Source organism: Etheostoma cragini, chromosome 8 (assembly GCF_013103735.1).
Source record: "Etheostoma cragini isolate CJK2018 chromosome 8, CSU_Ecrag_1.0, whole genome shotgun sequence".
Classification (NCBI taxonomy): Eukaryota; Metazoa; Chordata; class Actinopteri; order Perciformes; family Percidae; genus Etheostoma; species Etheostoma cragini.
Window position 1 is genome coordinate 24,737,334 of NC_048414.1, and position 14,642 is coordinate 24,751,975.

Below are 14,642 nucleotides of genomic sequence, written 5' to 3' on the forward strand. Positions count from 1 at the left end.
CTGCAGGGCCAAGGGATCGAACCACCAACCTTCCAATTGGCAGGCAACCGCTCTACCACTGAGCCACAGCCGCCCCACACGGTTTAGGGGCTTGTAAGTCAATGCAAGGTGTAAACGTAGAAAAGTAAATGAAGACTAAGAGGGACTACCTGGTCCTGCAGTCCAATGTGAACTCTCAGCCCTAGAGGATGTTCACACTAGGAGGTGCTGGATGAAAGAATCATAAAAGATCTTAATCATCTGTGGAGCTCTCAACCACTGCCTCATCAGTTTGGTGTACAGCCTTCTACCTAGCCCATCCAACCTACACTGTTTGGGCTTGGTAGACTCTCCACTAGGCCAACTGTGCCAAAGAGGTGGCACACTGGAGTATATCCCAAGTTGCTGTATATCTCCCAAGAGGGGGGAGACTGAGAATCCCAATTGGACAGACTTTCAGGCTATGACCCAAGCAAGCAGACAACCGACAACAAGCACGATATGTACTACATCTGCGGCATGGTTTGCAAAAATCCGGCAGATCTGAAAATCCATCAGACATAGATGGCTTGCCGTAAGGGTGGGCAAATGCACCAACGCACAGGGGCAGTAGCCAGTACATCAGTCTCTGGAGTGCCAGTCGCAGAACCTGGTCAAATGGAGGAGAAGCCAGAGCCACACCACACCGTCCAGAACCTCTTAGCAGCACCAGCCTCTGAAAGCCAACAAAAAAAGCAAAGCACAAAGCCAGAACAGCGTTGGGTGAAGTGGCCTGCCACTAGCAAGAAGGATTGGCATCAGTTTGATGAGGACCTCAATAAGATCCTGTGGTCAACATGCAAAGAGACTGTAGATCAGAAACTGCATTCCATGTGCACCCTCACAATGTGCATAGGTGCAAAGCGGTTTGGCATCACAGAAAAGTGAGGCACAACTATTACATCAAGACCAAACCGGCAAGAGGTAAAAATCTGCCAGCTGAGAAACATATCTACAATCTCTGAAACATTAGTACAAGTCAGCAAAGGAGGAGGAGAAAACTGCTCCGACTGAACTGAACAGAGATTTTAAAGGGGAGCCTTACCACACGCGAGCTGCGTGGCACCGAAAGAAGGGCAAGGAGCGATTCTGCAAGCGTAGGGCATTCATCTCCAACCCCTTTGGCTTCACTAAGAGACTCCTGGGGCAGAAGAACAGCAGCAACCTCATGTGCTCTGTGGAGAAGATAACCACCACCTCAGTATTTCTTTCAGTGACTCTGCAAGGGAGCAAGACCTCAGCCCCTGCGAGAAACTCATCGAACCTCCAAAACCAGCAGCTCAGTTCAACATCTCTGGGCCCACCTTGAAAGAGGTGAAAGACGCAGTAATTGCAGCAAGATCAAGTTCTGCTCCTGGTCCCAAGAACTTATGGGGTCTACAAACAATGCCCAAAACTACTTGTTCAACTCTGAAAAATCCTGAAGGGTGTTTTCACAGAGAAGGTAAGCGGTTCCCAATGGAGATCAGCCGAGGGGATCTGGATACCCAGAGAAGAGAATGCGTGCATTGCTCTGGGGGGAATTACTAGAATTGTTGAGTCTTTTTATTTATACAGTCTGTTCTAGACCTACTCTATCTGTAAAGTATCTTGAGATAAATCTTGTTATGAACTGATACTATAAATAAAATGTAGTTAAAATTGAATCAGTGACTTTGAAACGAAAATAGGGTCAAGGTGTAAAAAAGGGTAGTTACCCTTTAAGACCTCAAATATGTGACACTGACAACGGAAGCTTCAATGTACTCACTTAGCGAAGATACAACAACTGTAGAGGTAGGCCTGCACGATTCGGGGTAAAATATGAATAACAATTTTTTTGTTTAGAACTGATATCACGATTCTCTGCCATGATATATTTCTCATAAACTGTAATATTTATTGCACCGATGAATCACGACAAAACAAAAAAATTGGCAGCACCAAAAATAGATTTTTTTATGCACCTATATCACATCACCACAAGACTGTAAACATAAAGGCTTCAATGACGAGAAGGGGGAGTATTGCAGCAATTGGGAGTGCTTTATAACCTATTTTATACAGCCTATGTTTAAAACTCACAAGAGAAAGCAGTAGATTTTTGGATGAAGTTGGTTCGTAAAATCTCCCATCATCAGGATGATGGGGGATTGTCGTCAGGGACAGTGCCTAAGGAGTGTCAGACTGGGGTGGTGGTTCCCCTATACAAAAAGGGGGACCAGAGGGTGTGTGCCAATTACAGGGGTATCACACTTCTCAGCCTCCCTGATAAAGTCTACTCCAAGGTGCTGGAAAGGAGGGTTTGGCCGATAGTCAAACCTCGGATTGAAGAGGAACAATGCGGATTCCGTCCTGGTCGTTGAACAACGGATCAGATCTTTACTCTTGCAAAGATCTTGGAGGGAGCCTGGGAGTATGCCCAACCAGTCTACATGTGTTTTGGGGATGTGGAGAAGGCGTATGACCGGGTCCCCCGGGAGAAACTGTGGGAGGTGCTGCGGGAGTATGGAGTGAGGGGGTCCCTTCTTAGGGCCATCCAATCTCTGTATGACCAAAGCGAGAGCTGTGTCCGGGTTCTCGGCAGTAAGTTGGACTCGTTCCAGGTGAGGGTTGGCCTCCGCCAGGGCTGCGCTTTGTCACCAATCTAGGATATCGAGGCGAAGTCGGGGCGGGGAGGGGTTGCAGTTTGGTGGTCTCAGGATTTCATCGCTGCTTTTTGCAGATGATGTGGTCCTGATGGCATCATCGGTTGGTGACCTTCAGCACTCACTGGATAGGTTCGCAGCTGAGTTTGAAGCAGCTGGGATGAGGATAAGCACCTCTAAATCTGAGACCATGGTTCTCAGCAGGAAACCGATGGAGTGCTTTCTTCCGATAGGGAGTGAGTCCTTACCCCAAGTGAAGGTGTTTAAGTACCTTGGGGTCTTGTTTGCGAGTGAGGGGACCATGGAGTGTGAGATTGGTCTGAGAATCGGTAAGGTATTACATTCTGTTTATTGCACCGTTGTGATGAAAAGGGAGCTGAGCCAGACGGCAAAGCTCTTGATCTACCGGGCAATTTTCGTTCCTAATCTCACCTATGGCCATGAAGGCTGGGTCATGACCGAAAGAACGAGATCCAGGGTACAAGCGGCCGAAATGGGTTTCCTCAGGAGGGTGGCTGGCGTCTCCCTTAGAGATAGGGTGAGAAGCACAGTCATCCGAGAGGAGCCCGGAGTGGAGCCGCTGCTCCTTCGCGTCGAAAGGAGTCAGTTGAGGTGGTTTGGGCATCTGGTAAGGATGCATCCTGGGCGCCTCCCTAGGGAGGTGTTCCAGGCACGGCCAGCTGGGAGGAGACATCGGGGAAGACCCAGGACAAGGTGGAGAGATTTGATCTCCAACCGGTCCTGGGAACGCCTCGGGATCTTCCAGTCGGAGCTGGTTCATGTGGCTCGGGAAAGGGAAGTTTGGGGTCCCCTACTGGAGATGCTGCCCCCGCGACCCGATACCGGATAAGCGGTCGAAGATGGATGGATGGCTCGTAAAATTAAATGAGAATTAAAGACATAAAAAAATTAAGGAATTTAAAAATTTAATTGTGAACAGTGTGAATAGAGATTGCAATGTTCTAATGATTAATCATGCAGGCCTATGTAGAGGTGATGAATATAGTTAACTTCCAATCTATATATATATATATATATATATTCCTTGTCAAGACTATATAATTATATGTATTTATGCAGTAGACCTGTCAATTTTGGTATATCAATGCATATACGGATAATCTTAGATCATATTTCCTCCATACCATCTGTACAATAAAATGACAGAAGAGAAATTTGACAGAAAGCAACTTAAATTAGTTATTGTTAGCGCTTGAACTCATATGGGCCCAATTAGTAAATCATTTCTGATTTAAACTTAACAACATACAATATGCAATTAACAATATACAAACCAGTTGCGCTGTAATGACTGCTGTTGTTGGAAAACAGGTTGAGGAACTTTTTACTTCTGGAAGCTCTGGCCCTTCCTCCGTTAGACTCCTCTTCCTCGGAAGTTGTGGTTGATGTTACCTTGGACTGCTTGCAGACCCTTGCCACAACTTCCCTCCTCCTCTTCACCTCCTCCTCTCTCCTCCTCTTTACATCCTCTTCCCTCCTCTTCTTCTTCTCATCCTCCTCCTTTCTTCTCTTTTCCTCCTCTTTCCGCCTCTCTTTGAGCAGAAACACAAGGAAAGGTTAAACTATTAGCCGCAAGAAACAAAAGCAAAGGAACTGTGCAAACAGGTTTAATAAAAACTTCAGACAATATTGTATTTTCACAATTACCTAGTACAAAGAGTGTGCTCCATCTGTTCAGTGGTGTTCCACAAGGCCCTCTTTTCTTTTTTTATGTTCCAACTTAATAACATGATACATTTTATGTGTTTCTGTTGATATGCAGATGGTCTATATTCACTACGAGCCACTCCTGGGATTGCTCCGTTGCCATGTGTAAATTCTGCCGGATTTCTCTGGATTCACCCAGGTGCTTAGCACCGCCCATGACGATTATGATTGGTTTAAAGAAAAGCAAGACTAATATGCAGATGACACATAGCTCAACATACATTAAAAAAAAAACGTTTATGGCTGGATGTATTGGAAGTGTGAACTTAAATTAAGCAATAGAATAACAACTAAGCTAATTTAGGTGACTTTACCTATCAACAATAACATTCTGTGGTTATCAAAGACTAGGATTGCCACTATTTATATTTTCTTAAAAATTGACCTGTGATTAGGGATGTTTGATACCACAGTCACCTAATGTTGTTCAGCTCTACCAGCAGGTATACAGCAGTGCACAGACAATTTTGGTGCTTTTTCAATGCTTTTCAATGCTTTTGTTTTACCTTCACAACATTTTTTGTCACTGTTTTTAACCACTTTTCTGATGTTTTTCTTTCATTTTTGTCACAGGTTGTTGGTGTTTTTGCTGCTTTTCCAATGTTTTTGTTGCTTTTGCAAAGTTTTTGGCGCTTTTTTCTCTGATGGCTAAGGAACTTTTTTGCTGGGAGCTTAAAGTGGACCAAACTGTGAGTAAGAAGGCTCTATTAGCCATGCAATAACACAGTCAAATATATTTGTCTTTTTGCCTTAAATGAAAGCATGTCAATAAATACAGGTGATGAGGCAGTGGTTGAGAGCTCCACAGATGATTGAGATCTTTTATGATTCTTTCATCCAGCACCTCCTAGTGTGAACATCCTCTAGGGCTGAGAGTTCACATTGGACTGCAGGACCAGGTAGTCCCTCTTAGTACTCCAATACCGGCTTAGAACATTTGTGCTTCAAAATGGATAAACCATCTACATTTAATGAACTTACCCCATGAGTTTGGCCACTGTTGTACCAACTCATGATACTGCTTTGTGACAGAAGTGAGCTCAGCCATGTTAAAAAGGAATCTGTATGATTACCTTGCTTCTTTGCTTCCTCTCTCCTCTTTCTCTCCTCCTCATACTCTGGGTCTTCCTCCTCATTGGCTGACTGATAGACCGTCTCTGCATCGCTGTCATCATTGTGCTCGTTGTAACCGTGCAAGCAGTCCTTGAGGCTGACCAACTCCAATTGAGAGTGTTCATCGACCACCAGAGTATACTTAACAGAGTCATAATTTAACCCTGCTGTAGCTTCACTCTTTGGTACAGTCTGAGCCGCCACACAATCTCTCTGAGTGACATAGTCGGTGCTATCCACCTCAGTGTTATTGTCACCTTTTTCTCCCCCTGCATGGACCTTTGACTTAGTAGAGTCCATCTCTGTTTTTTCATTACCTGCAAGGCAGAGGGTTGGACCGTTCTGGACGTTCACAGAGGGGGTCGGAGTTCCCTCCCCCTCTTCTTCTCTGATGTCAGGGTTGGTTCGGTGGGATAGAGAGGGATGCAGGGGCCCTGGTGGGGGGCCCTCGGTGTCTGAGCTCAGTGACATTCTGTTTGACCCCCCCTCGCTGCTGGACCGCGAGAGGATAGGGGGGTTGTCTTGGGTCCTGTCATGGTTTTGGCCTAAGAACACAAATTATGGACACTGGTTAGATATAACAAGAGTACATTTTTTGAACTGCTTGCAAACTGTTTTGGGAATAGAACACAGCCCAAAAAAAATTTGACCCACTTCACAAATGTAAAATACGCTGTATTAGTGTATTTTACTTACATGCTTGGTGCCACTTATCGTTCATCAGTTTGGATACTCACATCGTTGTTGTTATAGTTATTGTTTTTGGTAAGGACAGCCCTAACATTAAGCTGATACGGTCAACCTTTGGTAAGTATGTCTGAACTCAAGAAGCTTTTCTGCTGTCTCGGATTCTTGTTGGACTCAACGGTATTTGGACGCTGACTTGTCTCGGACTTGACCATTGGACTCCCCAAATACTCTAGATGGTCTCAACCAAGTACAGCATTTTATGCTTTTGTTCTTGAGTACCTTCTTCCTTCAAAACAAAACCTTTAATGAAGCACGCTCATTCAGAAAACAGGTATCAGTTTAATTCAAAATCCATCTAGAATGGGCATCGAGATTGGTTGCATGGTATACACCTGGCTGCATCATATACAGTAGGCTACCACAATTATCAGGTATCAATCACTGTCACTATGAATTCTTCAGGACAAGTCATAAGTACAAGACAGGGAACATTTCCATTTTATAATAAAGTAAATAATATGGCCTATTTTTATTCTATAGTGTGTTACTCTGCACTAGCTTTTTGATTATTACAAATAATAAAGCAAAATTATCATTTTGAAATAGACGATATACTGTTTCTCACATTACATAAATTATAAACAGGTAAGTTAGAGGTGTTAAAGAGGAATCTTTTTTTCTGTCTCGGTATTGGTTGCAACTTTTTTGTATTTGGTCTTGACTTGGACTTGAACCCTTTTGGACTTGGTCTTGACTCGACCTCGACTAGTCCTGCTCTTGGACCTGTCTCGGACTCGACAAAGGTGGACTCGACTACAGCCCTGGGGGTTCATTTATAAAACTCTGCGTAGATTCTATTCTGAAATATTTTGGATGCCAAAACAACATTCTGATTTATAACCCCATGCGGCACCCACCTGTGCAGACTCTTCTATTTATAAATACGTGCGTTACCTTATGCGGTCGTGCATGAGCCAATCAATCAATCAATGAATATCCCAGCCTTGTAAAGGAGCCCTTGATGACCAATCAGGAAACGGAAAAATTCAGACAAAACCTGATTCAGTGATTGTGAGATTGAGATACTCTTGCTAGATCTTCGAGCAATGCCAAATCTGCCATGCTGTTGACTGGTTGCAATACACAGGCCTTCGGGAATTCTAGGGCTATTTAGTTATTGTCCCAATCGGTTAATTAAGTTCAGTAAACTGGTAGTGGATCAGAGTCATACTGGCTTCATCATGGTAATTAAGTGGCACAGGTGTTTTTGAATGCAGGAAATATCCATGTGATTTATTGTGTTACCATCTGAGGTCACTAAAACGCAGTCTACCAAGCCTTGGGAGAGTTACGCACCATCACACGTATGGTCAAAAGATTGCGGAAAACTAGGCACACATTTAAGCATACAATTCTTTCTAAATCCCGATTTTTGCGAGGAATGTTGCAACCGCAAATTTCCCTCTGCTGCACGCAACCTTTTCTTGCATAACAGGTTTTTATAAATGAGGTCAGCAATAGATTATGGCTATATACTATGTGCAGCAGCAGCAAAGACATCAAAGCAAAAAGTGAATAGACTACAGTGTTGAAGGTTACATTAATGTATATGAGTTATAAAGTCAAACCCCATTAATGCAGTAGGCGAATAGAAACAGCAACACTGCTGAAGTTAAGGAGAGAGAAACTCGCACTTGCATACTCTGTTACTTTGCACCATTTCTGTAATTGCAGTGTTTTGCTGTGGCATGTGTTTTAGGGGCTTGGGGTGTTTGACCGTTTCAGTATAAGCAGCACATTTCCTCCAATAGAAGTGTTTTGGGCCATTGTAGTGTGTTCGGTCAACCACCGTACATAACTGCACTCTGTCATCATTCCGTGTCAGGATGTGTATGTTTACATATTTTGCTAAAACACTCCCAATTACAACTTTACAAGACAATAATATGTCATTGTTAACCCTCCTGTTGTCTTTGGGTCAAATTTGACCCATTTTCAAAACGTTTCTTTATCAGAAAATTGGGTTTCTTTCAACCAAAATGTAAAATAAATGATCAATTTACTACTCGTACTGTATTTGGGTTTTATTTATTGTTATGGCATCACAGAAAAAAGAAAAAAAAAGGTAAGAAGAATTTGAAAAAGTGCCAAAAATGCCAGAAAAAGTTTTTAATATGCTGGCAAAATAATAACAACCCCCCCCCAAAAAAAACAAAAACTGACAAAATCATTGTAGAAGCTCAAAAACATCAGGTGACAAAAAGTGACAAAAACTTTCCAACAAAAGTTTGACCCAGAAATACAAATGGTTGGGATGACAACACATGGGTTAAGTTTTCAGCATGTTCTGCTGCCAAAATTAGGGCTAATGCAGGTTTAAACCCAAATGACAGATTAGTTTATTAGGTTATGTAATAACTTTTCAAATTGGCAATCCCATGAGGAATAACCTAAATTGGCTTTAATTATTTCATCATAAGGAAAAACTTTTCACATACATATTTGCATTTACTGTACACATTGGTATTACCAACAGTAAGATTTTGTTGAACCCATGACCCTTTCATATTCGGGTACACTTAGATAACTAATCTGTAACCAACTCTGAGGTTTGCACTCTTTATAGTTGTTTTATAATAAAAACTACCATTAATGAGTATTATGATTTCCATTTCCTTCTGCTTTCTTTTTTGTTGGAATTTTAAACGCCGATGGATTTATGAGAACTACAGTTAACTAAGTTGTAACTTAGATTATGCCAGAAAACGTTGGGGTGGGGAGTGGGGCTTTATATTATTAGCTACACATTTTACTTTAATGTGGTTGTCATGGTGATAATAAAGGTGTATGAATGCTATCTTATGACTTTTTTGATCTCTCCTTCATAAATTCTAAATCTCACAATGGAAGATGGCAAAAAATAAATACAGGGTGTGAAGAAAAAAAATGACAAAGACACCGCTCCCTCTGGATTCATTACCTTGGTCTTGGGTCTTGTCCTGGTTTCTAGGTGCTACAGGCGTGCGTGGGACCACCATAGCTGGCAGATAAACTTCCTGGTTGGACAGTATGTTATTTGGCTTGAAAGTCCCTCCTTTGTTAAGCCCTTTGGCACCTACTTTCCCTTTCCCATCGGCCCCACGGCTTTTCAGTCCATTTGTTACTCTCGGCCTTTGATGTGTATTTTTCTCCTTTTCCTTGCCCTTGGACTCCTCACACAGTCTTCCTCCTCTTCTCTCTTCCTTCCCTACCGTCACTCCATCCTTTCCTTTGATGTCCCCCAGGCTCCTCTCTCTCATCGCCGGCGCTCCTCTTCCTCCTCCTCTCCTTTGACTCCTTGGTGTCCTTGGTGTGCTTGTGGACTGCGTGTGCGTGGCCCCTGACACTTGTCTTTCCCGCACTCGAGCGCGTGTATCTGCCGTGGTGGCAGCAGCCTGAGTGTTGGCTCTGCTGTTTGTTCCATTGGCTGTGGGTGGTTTTGGTGCCGGGCGGCGCGTGTTGGGCCGAACTTTGTCCTCTGCTTTTGGCTGGATATCTGCTGCTGCTATATCCCCTCACACACACACACACACACACACACAAAAACAAACAACAAAAAAACAGCAGATTATGAATTAGGTAACCACATGTATACAGAGGGATTATCAAAGTAGCCTACAGTAAGCAGTTTATCCTGGATAAATAAGAGTTACAGGAGCTGAGGAACTTAGGTTCGGGATCAGGGCCGCGCCTAAACCACACCTCTAATCACCAGACATACCTACATACTGTAAACCGTGCTGCGCAGCCAGCCTTTTGTCTCTGATTGCTTGACCCACCCTCCCTTTCCCTCTTCACCCATCCATCTTCACCCACAGCCCTTCCTGTTCAACCTCTCATGTCTCATCTCGGTACCATCTGGGGGGGTCTGTAAACTATTTGGGCGAAAAAACTGCTCCCGGGACGGAACCCCCACTATGAGTCTCCTCCACCTGGTCATCCTACATCCTCCCAGACCAGCCATCAGATGACATCCACAGCTATTCATCTATCTTCATATTCATAATGTTCATTAAAATATTTAACTAACACATTGTTGGGGTGTGGTCCTTGCTAGTGAAGAATAGTTCAATAATTCATATTTCAACAATATTTTCACTACATTCTTGAGGATCTGTTGTCACTCTGGCACTGTCATCACATCACTGTATGTTGCAGCTGGTAAAGGTGAGGCTACCTTTAATTACTTTTTAATATTGCTGGGTAGTCTAAACTATCATAATACATCATAAATTATGAGTTGATTTATATTATGTTTTAATTATCAAAATCTGCAAAGTAATGTAATTACAGCTTTCAAGTAAATGTAGTGCAGTTTATGTTACAATATTGACCTCCACATTGTAATGCAGTAAAGAAGTAGAAAGTACAACAAAAAGGAAACACAAAAGTAAAGTACAAGTACCTCAAAACTGTACTTAACTGAAGTTCTTGAATGAATGTACTGAGTTCCATTCCACTACTAAGAAATTTAAATCCCTGTTTCTTAAGAAGAGGCAGCGTCAGATCATTTTCCGGGGCTTCAACAACAAAATCATAAGTTGCTTTATTTCATTGTGCTAGAACTCAGGTAAAACGTTCTGAAACAAATAGAACGGGCAGCTACGTGCGGGGTCTGACCATCATGTTGCTATCACCTAGCAACCATCTCTAAGTGAGGAAAGTTGTGAAAGGTGTAGGCCAACTTTTTGGAGAAATTAAAGCCAAATCTAATACATTGACGCCATCAACAAAACGTTTAGGTGAGAAAAACTAATTTAGTTGGAAGTTACCGTGCTGTGATGTTTACAGTTTATGGATAGACTCAAACACACAGAGCTCTGAAGCAGAAGTGGAACGTTCCGGATAGACAGTAGACTAGTGTTAGCGTAATGCTGTGGAAACATGCACAAGTTGGCCGGTTGAATGTAGTGCTGTCAAAGTTGTGCAAATAACGGTATGTACGTATAATGCTGTTGGATGTGCCTAAAGAGTATGTAGTAGTTTTTTCCTGAAGGGCCTCTGAAGAAATGCCTGTGCGAAAAGTGAGTAGTGCTAGGTAGGGGAGGGAGGCTAAGCCTAAATCTACTTACCCCTCTGTGACCTCTCCACAGTCTGCAGAGCATTAGAGTTGTTATTTAGTTTTATACGGTACATAGAAACAGCGCCTTGCGTCATACTTTATAACTCATGCCCACAGGAGTGGAAAACAACTCTTCGCTCTCCATTGACTTGTATTACGTGAAGGTGACTCCTATTCAATTTTGCCTTTGTCTGGTGATATTCACTACCAACAGGATAAAAAACCCATGATGGTCTAAGTTTTTCTAAGATGCCAACCTGAAAAACTGAGCTTTTATGAAGACGAAAGTGGATACAGACGTAAGGAATTAGCAAGACGAACGGAAAGACTGTGGGATCCTGACACTAACCTAACATTATGTCAGGTGTTAAATCTTTAGTGAAATCAGTCATTTTTCATACACTAATCTTAAATGACCTGTAACAGAAAACGAGACCAATTTTGCCCGCAAAGTTACAGAATGATTAGCGGCAGGTAGACGGCGCTACAGTAACACATTGTGACGGGTCACAGATTTCTTTGTAACACCAGAAAGCCCGTTTTATTTTCGTCTTTTTCTCTAACTGGGAATGTTAGTATTGGCAGTGGAAGACGAGTGAATAACCAGGCATCATATTTTATGTTATTACTTGTTTTATGGGTAAATGGGCACTGCACTAGTACCTGTAATATGTGGGGAGGAGGAGCGGGAGTCCTTCCAGCTGTCCTTCTTGCCTAAAGAGTTGTTGTTGATGGAGTCCTGGAAAAAAGTAATGAAACAGAGCAGCATTTAAAAACAAAAACCAACACGAATGGGTTAATAATACACACACACACTAGCAAAACTGATACACATGGAGGATAAGGGATTTGCTTTTCATCATTTGTCATCCAAGTCAGATTGTCTCAGTATCTAAACTGATGTTCCACCACAATAATAAAGATTTTTATATAGAGTCACAAAATAATGGAAACATTACTGCAAAACTAATTAATACTAAAAATAATATCATTGTAGTATTTTACTATGATTGTTGACAAAGAGTCTATTAATATCACTACCTATTACATTCACTATGGCGTTTTCTATGTTTCTGTTCCTGTTTTTGCTGCATTTGTCTTGTATTCTATATTATCAATCTATCTAACCATCCGTCCATCTAATATCTTTCTTTACCAGGAAGTATGCAACGGTTCAGCTTTGACGTCATGGGAATGTCATAGAACAGTGACTCACTACTTACTGACATCCCATCGTGCATTTGCTTTCCCTGTTGCACACGTTCTCTTAAGACAGTCACGGTTGCACACCCCATTCTGTTGCTACGGTTACTCAGAGAGAGCGTGTGTGTGTGTGTGTTTGGGAGGGAGCTTGATAGAGAGGGACAATCAAAGTATAGTTTGATGTGTTGAGCACATCCCTCACTCTGATGACATCTTTCTTTATAATTTAATAATTTATACGGTTTATTGATCCTCTGTGGGGAAATTACAAAGTATAGACTGACATTAGAGCAAAAACATGTGCTGATGGCAATGTTCTGATGAGACTATGTAAGAATGCAGTTGAGGGAACTTGAAGGAAAGGAAATAGTATACAAATGACTGAGGAATCAACATATGCCAATGAAGCAGTATGAATGAGTGGCCTCCTCAATTATATAAGCTGAGACAGGTAGATCGTTGATAATGAGGCACAATGATATAGGAAGCTCTTACATTAAAACTAATAAAGGATTAGAATGATATACAGTGGTGTGAAAAAGTGTTTGCCCCCTTCCTCATTTCCTGTTCCTTTGCATGTTTGTCACACTTAAGTGTTTCGGAACATCAAACCAATTTAAACAATAGTCAAGGACAACACAAGTAAACACAAAATGCAATTTGTAAATGAAGGTGTTTATTATTAAAGGTGAAAAAAAATCCTAATCATCATGGCCCTGTGTGAAAAACTGATTGCCCCCCTTGTTAAAACATACTATAACTGTGGTTGTCCACACCTGAGTTCAATTTCTCTAGCCACACCCAGGCTTGATTATTGCCACACCTGTTCACAATCAAGGCCTCACTTAAATAGGAGCTGCTTGACACAGTAAGGTCCACCAGAAGATCCTTAAAAGCTACACATCATGCCGAGACCCAAAGAAATTCAGGAACAATTGAGAAAGAAAGTAAAGTCAGTCTGGAAAGGGTTATAAAGCCATTTCCAAAGCTTTGGGAATCCTGCGAACCACAGTGAGAGCCATTATCCACAAATTCTGCTGTCTACCAAGAGATCCTGAAGGAGAATGTCCAACCATCTGTTTGTGTACTCAAGCTGAAACGAACTCCGGTTCTGCAGTCGGACAATGACCCTAAACACACCAGCAAGTCCCCCACCGAATGGCTGAAGAAATTACACAGGCTGACAGAAATGTTGATTAATGTCTTTACAAATAAAATAAATAAATGAATTAAAATAAACAGTAATTGTTTACTGAGGTAATCATTTTAAATGAGAAGTAGGGTCATTTTCTAAAAGACTTATATGCAATCAAGAACCATAGAATGCAGATTTAAGGCACTTCTGATTGGCTACATACCATTTGATTTATATGGGCTACCTTAGTCAGCCCAGAAATTGCCGCTTGGTCCAGACTGACACCCTGTCTTTTACTCATGCTTAACCATGAAGTTGACATTTTTGGTTAAAATTGAAATATTTTAACAATGATTGGATAGATTGCCATGGAATTTGCTTCAAATAGTAAAAGGTCCCTAGTGAATACATGCACACACACACACACACACACTCACACAAACAGAGAAACAGATATACATAGATAAACATACATTTGTAGTGACTGTGACATACATAATTCACCTTGTTGATAAGTGTTGTTCCACACACATTTAATTACACATGTAGTTCACTGCCTTTGAGTCACCACAGTTAATAACGGTTCAGGGAACACGGCCCCTTTAAATGTTGTGAGGGCGTGATGACGTGGGACGTTATGACGTTGGCATTAAGCGTAGCGCCTTTTTCTGTAGGCTTTGGTTTTCTCCTGTTGAATAAAAGAGCCACGCTTTTGGTGTGCTCAAAGTGAGAAATTGTCTCTTGCATCTTACCGCAATTTCCACACTGGTGACCCCGACTTTAGTCTGCTGGACGGATCCAGGGACACGTCACGATCATGACCGCAAACGCTGTCACCCTCAAACTCCCCGAATTCTGGGAATCATCGGCATCTGCATGGTTTGCCCAGACAGAAGCACAGTTTGCGTTGCGGGAGATCACCGCGGATACAACAAAGTACTACTATGTTGTGTCTGCCCTCGGAAGTTCAACAGCATCCCGAGTGGTGAACTTGCTAAAAAACCCTCCGGCAACTGGGAAGTATGCA

General features: G+C 42.2%; 1 protein-coding gene across 3 annotated transcripts in view; it reads right to left on the reverse strand.

Moving 5' to 3' along the window:
- mapk8ip1a (mitogen-activated protein kinase 8 interacting protein 1a) overlaps positions 1-14,642 on the reverse strand; it is a 28,820-nt gene that overhangs the window by 7,633 nt on the left and 6,545 nt on the right. Inside the window, exons 2-5 of one of the 3 annotated variants that reach the window (XM_034878358.1) lie at positions 11,941-12,016; positions 9,157-9,711; positions 5,447-6,031; positions 3,941-4,198 (exon numbers count right to left, since the gene is read on the reverse strand). In XM_034878358.1, the coding sequence (XP_034734249.1) occupies positions 3,941-4,198; positions 5,447-6,031; positions 9,157-9,711; positions 11,941-12,016 (1,474 nt within the window). Of the gene's footprint in view, positions 1-3,940; positions 4,199-5,446; positions 6,032-9,156; positions 9,730-11,940; positions 12,017-14,642 lie in introns of all 3 variants that reach the window. The other 2 variants (XM_034878356.1, XM_034878355.1) reach the window with 2 other exon arrangements.